Genomic DNA, 8,548 nt, shown 5'->3' with positions numbered 1-8,548 from the left:
AAAAAATATTCTTGCAGATGCCACTGCCTGCGTCAGGGCTTAGTAATAAAATTAATTTTTTGGAGCCAACATCAGGTTTTTTAAAGTCTTTGCCAGCCAGTATTTTCCACTATCTCTCAGCTGCTCTCCCTGGAATCTGCCCACACTCCCATTTCTCACTTCTCACACAGGCTGACTGGATCATAAAAGGGAGGAAAGCACTGCTCCCCAGGGACACCTGATACCACATAGCCTTTTGCAGCACTTCTCTTCCTTCAGCTTTTTTAGGTTTGGTGGGAAGATTTTCTGTAGGAACACAGGAGATGGCTTCAGTGACTGAAGCAGTATGGAAACACTGGAGACACACATTCAAAAAGCCAAAATTTAATACAAATCAAGGGGAAGAGAGTCTTTGGGCTCTGACAGTTCATTTCACCACCACCCAAGGTTGGCACGCAGCTGATTTTACCTCTGAGTCACTGGTGGCTGTAACTGGACTACTTACAAAGTAAACTTTATTTAAGAGCTCATTGTACGCCCTTCCTAGCTGGCCAGAACCTGGCTCCAGCAACAAAAACCTTTCCCTGTCTGGAAACAACTGTCCTTACATCCCTAGGCTGGATTAAACCAGCATTTGCAGTTTTATTCTAAGTCTGTTTCTGCCATTGAAAGAGATGAATCAGCAAAAATGGTTCTCACTCAGTCTCTCCCCAGCCCCTGAGCTCCACTCCCTCATGTCAGTGATGGCGTTGCTGGTGTTTGCTGGATGCCAGAAGCCGCATTCACACAGACTCATGGAGTGGAAGCATCCAAAGATCCACTGCTGGATCTTCGCAGAAGTTGCATCTTCTTTCCAAACCATTCCCCTCTGTGTGCATGGCTGCCTCAGCTGCTAGGAAAGCTCTGCTCTATTTAAAAACCACGGGAGAATGGGAAAATCTCATGGTATAAAAGAGAGATTTTACAGTTAATGTAAATTCTACAGAAGAAAACCAGATCCTTTCACTGCTGACCCTTTCAAAGGTGCCTCTCTACAGTGTGAGCACAGAGGAGCACTACACTGGTTTAGTCTTGGGGTCATATAGTACTAGGCAGATTTGGTTTAGATTTCTAGATAAGGCACTCTGGAACAGGATCAAGAGACTTACTGATGACATTTCCTACTGCACAGCATCTCTCCACCATTCTGCAGTTTACAGGGGATCTGGCACAGGGATTTTTTACCAGTTTTAGTCTAAGACACTTTCCTAGAAGAAATTAAAGCGAAATTCTTCTTTGGAAGCTGTGTCATTGAATAAGCCTGTGTAAAGTGTCCTGGGTGACTCTGAAGGGAATCCTGCTGAACCCTGGCTTTTCCTGCAAGCTCCCGAGCACTTCCGGATGAATTTGCCATTCTTCTTGCAGACGCTTCCCTTCACCTCCACGATCCTGGCAGCCTTTGCAGCTTAAAGAGGGGAGAAAAGAGCCGTTAGAGATGTTTAGTGATCTCACATAGCGAGGCTCCACTCTGCAAAACAATCTGCAGGGCAGGAGTGAGTCCCTTTCTTCTTCTTCTTCTTCTTCTCCTCACTATGAGAAGTTCTCCTACCTGTTTCCATGAGCTTCAGCTCCCTGCACAGCTCCTCCTGCACCTTCTTCCTGTAGTCTCCAAACATGGCTCTCATGAGCTGCCGCTTCTTTACCAGTGGAGCCTTGTCACTGCGCAGTGTCCTGATGGCCCGGAGAGCCTCTTCAGCTGCAGCAAAGGAGGAACAGCACACAGCTTAAGGCTTCCTGCTGGCTCTGCCCCTGCATTCCTGCCATCCCTTCCCACAAGAGAGAGCTCGCCTTTATTTGAATGCCTACCCTGCTTTGGAGTGGGTTTCTGTGTCTTCAAGCCAAGTTCCAGCTGTTGCACACACCAGTCCAGCTCCTTCTGCAGCTGCTCATCTGACTGCCATCAACGTGGGGCACAGGGAGCAAGAGGAAATAAGTCACCCAAAAATTAAAGCAGCAGTTGCTACACAAGATAAAAGGGAACTGCATAAAGTCAGGACTATTCTCAACATCACGTGCTGGTGATCAGTTTACAGACTCCATGACATTTTCCCTCTAGTGTTTTTCATTGGATAAACTAAAAGCACTGCACAAATGTTTAGTTGCAACTCACTGCCTCTATTTGATGGGTTTAATATGTAGCTGCCATTCAGAGGGTGCTGTTTTCTGGAAAGCTGTTCAGTGCCTTTCCTCTGAAAGAAGCTGTCAAATACACTTACAGATGGGAGAAATAAGCATTAACAACAAAAAAACCCCTATCACCAGACCTGCATAAAATCAAAAAAGTGAACAACGGACAAATAAGTCTTTTTTTCTCAGCTCCTGCGTGCTTGCTAAACCAGAAATACATGAGGAGAAGGAAGCTGAAGCCCATGGAGATGGAGGAAACCAAGTCCCATCGAGCAAAGCCAGCTGGCTAACTCAGCAGTGGGACAGGAAAGCAGGGTTGCACCCTGGGACTGAAGTAATTTGTAACTGTTATGTACATGTAAACACAAAAGCCCTCACCTACAACAGTCTCCTTCCAAAGGACTGGAAGGGCTTTACCTCACCTTCCAATCTTCCTACCTCTCCTGTACTCAGCAGTGTTTATTGGTAGGATGGAATGTTCCAGAGGCGGGTGAACACTCAGTGCAATTTCCTTGAAGAATATTAAGAAAAGGAAGATTTTGTGCAATCTTCTATTTCAATATTGCTCAGCTGGCACTGTTTCTTAATAATACCTACACTGGTGCTGAGAAGTAAAATAAAATAAAGACCCAGACCCTCAGCAGAACAGAAAACCTCAGGGTGTGCCTTAATGGTGTGTTGACACAACACTTGCAACCTCAGTGGATTTCTGGGCCATGCCCTACAGTGGGAACCTTCTGAGAAGCACCTTGAGCTTCACCCCAGACCCCTGGCTACACCAGGTGGCAGCTCTGTGCCTTGGCTTTGCTACTTGCAGTATGTGAGCAATTCATCCTGCCTGGCAACAGGAGCAGGGCCCGGTTCGGCACCCACAGGCACTGATTGAGGGCACTTACCTCCATTTCTTATTTTCATTTCCTTAAGAAAACATGGCATCCAGCTCCCCAGGATTAGCTGTCACAAGCCTAAACATGAAATGCTTCAGCACAAGTCTGAACCATTAACTCCCCCTCCACTAGTCAGGCTCCTCAGCTGTGTAGCAGAGAAAGCAAACAGCTGCTGGAAGAAGCAAGCAGCAACCCCGGTCTTTCAGCTCTCATCTCAAGGCAGCATGCTAATTGTTCATCTGTGTAAAGTGATAAAGTGCCTCTTTAGGTTAAGGGTTTATAAATTATGGGATCTCATCAATATTTAACTACCTGGGAGGTCTTCTCATCCTGATGGGAAGTATTTGTATTTTGACAGCTCTTAGCTTCTGTCTTTGCTTTCCTGCTGGTCTCAGTTTCTTCTCTCTCTGTTTTACTGACTGGTGGTTTTTGTTTCTTCTTCTTTTTCTTCTTCTGGGCAGCTTCATCTCCTGTTGATTTCGCTGTTGCTGCTTCATCTGCAGGAGCAGTCTCTGGTTGGGGGATCTTTGATGTGACATGGCTTCTGTCCTCTTTGGGTGCACTCCCTGCAGCTTGAGTCACCTCGGGCTCCCGCACGGCTGCAGCCCGTGGCAGGGCTGCTGCTTCAGCAGGCAGTGAAGGATCTGTATGTTGGCTTGAGGGAAGTAGCTGGAGCTGAGGACAGTCTTCATCTGGGATGGCAAAGTTGAAAGCAAACTTGGGTTCTTGTCCAGAGGCAGCAAACCTCAAGGCTCCATTCCAGCTCTCCTGCTTGGTGGCTTTGGCAGCTCTGCTGTCACCAGGGTCTGCTCCTGGGTTGGTCTCGGAAAGTGTAAAATCAAATCGGAAGCTGCTGCCAGATGATGTGAACAGCTCTGGTTTTGCCTCAGGGCTTGGGTCAGACTGTTTCATAGCATCTGCAGCCTGCCCACTGCTTGGCTGTACTTCCAGAGCACCAGGTTTCATGCCTAGAAAAGACAAAGAGTATTGTCTCTATCAATACACCAGTTTCCTACCACAGGGATGCCACTGCAGCTCCCTCTCTAAGGCACTGCCCAGAGAGTTGACTCAATCAAAAGAACAACCTAAGAAATCTACAGAGAAGAATCAAGTCTCACCATCCCCTGAATGACAGCTCAAGCTCACCTGCTTTCTCCATGCTCTCCTGACCCTCAGCCATGCTGAGACAATAATCCCCAAACACATCACTCATCACTTGTTGCTTCTTTGCAAGAGGAGTCTCAGGGGAGCGCAGGACCTTGACAATGTGCTGGGTCTCCTCTACTGCACTCAGAAAAAATCCAAGAGAGACAAGAAACAGGTTATGCTGGGCCTCAAAATCCCCACTGTGGGATGCTGATGACTGAGTCTTCTCTGAAACGTGCTCTGTGTTCATATCACCTCTGACTAATCCACAACTGGCATTTGGTTGAAAGGGAACTCCAAGCGCTTCTAGAAGATGAAATACTGTGAAATGTTCTTAGGGGGGGAGAATCTAACTACTTATTATATATAGTCAGACTCTTACACTGCAGTAAGTGCACTGCTAATGGCATAGAAGTTACATAGGGCTCAGCAACCCTCTCCTCAAGGCAAATACAAATCCCAGGGCCCAGCTCTGTGTGTCTTTTCTGAAAAACTGGAAAAAACCTTAGTAGAGAGCACACCCTGAAAAGTAGGACTCTTGCCTGGCTCTCATACAAACCAGCCTGACCACAAGAGGGATCCAAATTTTTTATGTCAGAGCAAATTCTCTAAAAAGCACAGCTGTTCTGTGACAGTAGTCCCCAAGACCTCATTTCGGGTACCCTACATATAGTCTTGTAGTGTTTGTCTCACTCATTTCCAGCCACAAGACAGCCTGATGTACTGCACTAGTACTGTGGAATGGGCACGTCCCACCCCTCCTGGCTGCAATGCCCGACCACCTCTGGGGGAAGAACCTTTCCCTAATATCCAGCCTAACCCTCCCCCGACACAGCTTCAGCTGTCCCCTCGGGTCCTGTCCCTGGTCACAGAGAGCGGAGATCAGAGCTGTCCCTCCTGAGGAAGCTGCAGACCCTGATTAGGTCTCCCCTCAGTCTCCTCTTTTCCAGCTGAACAGACCAAGGGCCCTCAGCAGCTCCTCCTGTGGCATCCCCTCCCGACCCTTCACCATCCTTGTGTCCCTCCTTTGGACACTCTCTAACAGCTTCAGATCTTTTTTATACTGCAGCACCCAAAACTGCCCCAATATTGCAGGTGAGGCTGCCCCAGTGCAGAGCAGAGGGGGACAATCCCATCCCTCACCCAGCTGGGACAGTCCCCTCCCTCGCCCGGCTGGCAATGCTGGGCCCGATGTCCCCTAGGACACGGTGGGACAGAGGTGGGATGTCTCTTCACAGCATCTGGGTATCAGGGTCCTGAGCACACGTGTATCCCTATTTCAAGGGGTTGGTCTGGTTGCAGTCCAGGATCTCATGCAGACACTGCTGCAGCCAGATAACTCATGGATCCAGATGCTGAATTCCTGGCTAGAGCTTGGATCTGCCTCCTCACTGCACACTCCTTCAATGACTGGGACTCCAGGCAGAGCCTGGGTACCATCAGCAGGACTGCTCTGCTCTCCTGGCTCAGGCTCTGTGCAAAGGGGCTCCTTTCTGGCCAGGCCACTGCTTCTGCTGCCTCATCCCTGGACTCAGCTCCTGCCTCCCCTCCAGGAGCTGCCTTCCCTGCTGCTGAGCACTGGGGATCAGCACAGGACATCAGCACAGGACACAGATGTAACAAAACGGTCTGATCATAGAACAGTTTGGGTTGGTTGGGACAGTAAAGCTCATCCATCCCCTGACATGGGTAGGGACACCTCCAAGCCCTGTCCAACCTGGCCTTGGACACTCCCAGGGATGGGGCAGCCACAGCTTCTCTGGGCAACCTGTGCCGGGGCCTTACCACCCTCACAGCCAGGAATTCCTTCCCAATATCCCATCTAACCCTGCCCTCTTGCAGTGGGAAGCCATTCCCCCTTGTCCTGTCCCTCCAGGCCCTTGTCCCAAGTCCCTCTCCAGCTCTCCTGGAGCCCCTTTAGGTCCTGGAAGGAGCTCTCAGGTCTCCCTGGAACCTTCTTTTCTCCAGGCTGAACACTCCTAGCTCTCCCAGCCTTAATTCTTGGAGCCTGATACTCAAGCACCATGTGTGGGCACATATTAGTTACTGCTACATCCTCAGGTGAACCAGCAAACACTCACCTGGGCACTTTACAGATGGTTCACACCCCTCCTCTACAGGTTAAGTAGTGGCCAGGAGCAGGACGTGAGTCTGCATTTCTCTACAAGTTGTACTGATAAGATCAATCTGTGACCTTATGAAAAATATTTTATAGGATTTTATCTTCCATGTAATTTCTCCTCGGAACAAGCTTCACAAAAATAAAAACACCTACTGGGGTTTAAGGGCCAGACACACTGGCACAGTTAAGATGGAAAACAAAGGCAGAGCTGTAGCAGAACCAAACAAGCCATTAGACGGGAAAATGAGAACATGAGAAAGGATACAGAACACAGGGAGAATGAACACTACAGGAATGAAAGGTAAAGCTGCTTCCAGATAGACAGCCCTTAAAATTCAATGCTTTAAGTTGTTTTGTATTTAGAGCAAATCCCAAATGACAAAAGAACAGGGAACAGAAGGGAGAGAAGAAACAGAGAAATGTCCAAATCTGCTAAATCAGACCTGAGGCTGGAATATGGGATGTGTGGGCTGGGAAAGAGGAACATACCTGGTTTTGGGGGTGGGATGAGGTGGAGATCTGCCTCCAGCTGCGAAATGCACCACTTCAGCTCCTCCTGGAACACACCCTGGGGAGCCTTGGACATGGGATAGGGAAGGAAGAATGTCTAAAAGAAGCACAAATCTCTCGTCTCCAAAACTGATTCCAAACCTGACTTTCTGAAGCCCTCTCCCCTCTCATAGATCAGATCTGGCTTTACACTGGAGGTGCGCTGTGCAACTGCTCATTTATACCATCAACCAGCACAGGGACACGTGTCCTGTGCGGAGAGCACCAAATGAGCCCTCTGCATTACAAAAATCACAGCCATAACCTCCTACTAGCAGGAATACGCCCCCCCCCCCCGCTCCTGGCAAACCAGGACTTCCCACAGATTTTTTTTTCTCCCTCTTTCTCTCCTCCTTCTCCTTTTTAAAGGCCCCAAAAATTTCTCATTTTATCCTGAAGCTTATTACGGCACAATGTCTCCACGGCAGGAAACTCCCCTTTCACACAGCTCTGCGCCCTGTGCTGTATTTTTACGCCGCCCGCCTCCTGCTAAGCAGGTGGAAGTGAAGGCTTTGCAGCCCGCGGGGGGGGATGGAAGGAATGTTCGGGACGAGGAGGTGAGGAGGGGCTGGGGAGGGCATCGGCGCTGCTTTGAGGAGCACCTTTTGGGGCCCTTACCCGCTCCATGCCGCTCCGCGCCGGGAGGAAGCGGCCCCGCCGCACCGCCCACCTCCGGTCACGGGCAGCGTGTGGGCTCCGGGCCCAGCTCCGCCCGGGGCCTCCCCGGGGCCTCCCCCGGCTCTCCCCGCCGCCCCTGGCCGGTTCGCTGTGCGAGCCCTCAGCGCTCCGCAGGCCCGTTCCGGCCGTGAGGAACCGGAGGGCTCCCGGCACAGCCCGGCCCGGGGGCGCCCAGCGCCCAACCTGGGCAGCGCGTTTGTCCCTTCGGGACTGCCCCTGCTCCCCTGAGCCCCACAGGGAGCTGTGGGACACCCGTGTGTGCACTGCCCGCCCGGGGGTGCCACAGAATCACAGAATGGGCCGAGTTGGAAGGGACCCACAAGGGTCATCGAGCCCAACCCTCAGCCCTGCACAGGACCATCCTCAGGATTCACCCCCTGTGCCCCAGAGGATCATCCAAACACTCCTGGAGCTCTGGCAGCCTTGGGGCTGTGCCCACTGCCCTGGGGAGCCTGGGCAGTGCCCAACCACCCTCTGGGGAAAGAACCTTTTCTAATATCCAACCTAAAGCTCCCATGACACAACTCCAGGCGACTCCCTGGGTCCTGCCCCTGGTCCCCCAGAGCAGAGCTCAGGGCCTGCCCCTCCTCAGGAAGTTGGAACTGCAGTGAGGTCTCCCCTCAGTCTCCTCTTCTCCAGTTGAACACACCAAGTGCCCTCAGCTGCTCCTCACACGGCTTCCCCTCAGGGCCCTTTCCCATCTTCGTTGCCCTCCTTTGGACACTCTCTAATGGCTCAATATCTTCCCTACATTGTGTCCCCCCGGACTGCCCCAGTGTTGCAGGTGAGGCCGCCCCAGGGCAGAGCAGAGCGGGACAATCCCTTCCGTGGCCTGGCCGGCGATACTAGGCCTGATGCCCCCCCAGGACATGTCTGGCAGTGCCCCTGTCCCTGGGCCAAATCCTGGCAGGAATGCCCACACCAGCCCCTGGCCCTCACACCCCAGCAGGACATAGGCCATACCTCCATGAGCAGGGTAGAGCCTGTTGTCAGCAGGCAAAAAGGGTCAATACACACCCAC

The 8,548-nt window shown here is 51.2% G+C and overlaps 1 protein-coding gene across 1 annotated transcript; it reads right to left on the bottom strand.

Annotated features, from left to right (window-relative positions):
* Window positions 1–347: 347 nt before the first annotated feature.
* On the bottom strand, window positions 348–7,809 carry CUNH8orf33 (chromosome unknown C8orf33 homolog). The gene is made up of 7 exons (XM_051781339.1): window positions 7,468–7,809; window positions 6,790–6,907; window positions 4,179–4,316; window positions 3,345–4,000; window positions 1,825–1,912; window positions 1,568–1,714; window positions 348–1,423 (listed from the first exon to the last, which is right to left on the bottom strand). Exons 1-7 carry the CDS (start codon window positions 7,474–7,476, stop codon window positions 1,227–1,229), a joined length of 1,353 nt encoding a protein of 450 aa, XP_051637299.1. The 5' UTR covers window positions 7,477–7,809; the 3' UTR covers window positions 348–1,226.
* Window positions 7,810–8,548: the final 739 nt, after the last annotated feature.

Source organism: Manacus candei, unplaced genomic scaffold, assembly GCF_025592945.1.
Source record: "Manacus candei isolate 608988 ecotype Guabito, Panama unplaced genomic scaffold, ASM2559294v1 h1tg000002l, whole genome shotgun sequence".
Classification (NCBI taxonomy): domain Eukaryota; kingdom Metazoa; phylum Chordata; class Aves; order Passeriformes; family Pipridae; genus Manacus; species Manacus candei.
This window is presented reverse-complemented; position numbering and strand designations above follow the sequence as displayed.

Bases quoted from the DNA above. Each gene is read 5' to 3' on its own strand.
- CUNH8orf33 (XM_051781339.1), bottom strand. The intron at 1,913-3,344 runs GTAGTTAAATAT...CGTTGATGGCAG, and splicing joins AGGATGAGAAGACCTCCCAG to TCAGATGAGCAGCTGCAGAA. The intron at 1,715-1,824 runs GTAGGCATTCAA...CCTTTGCTGCAG, and splicing joins GAAACCCACTCCAAAGCAGG to CTGAAGAGGCTCTCCGGGCC.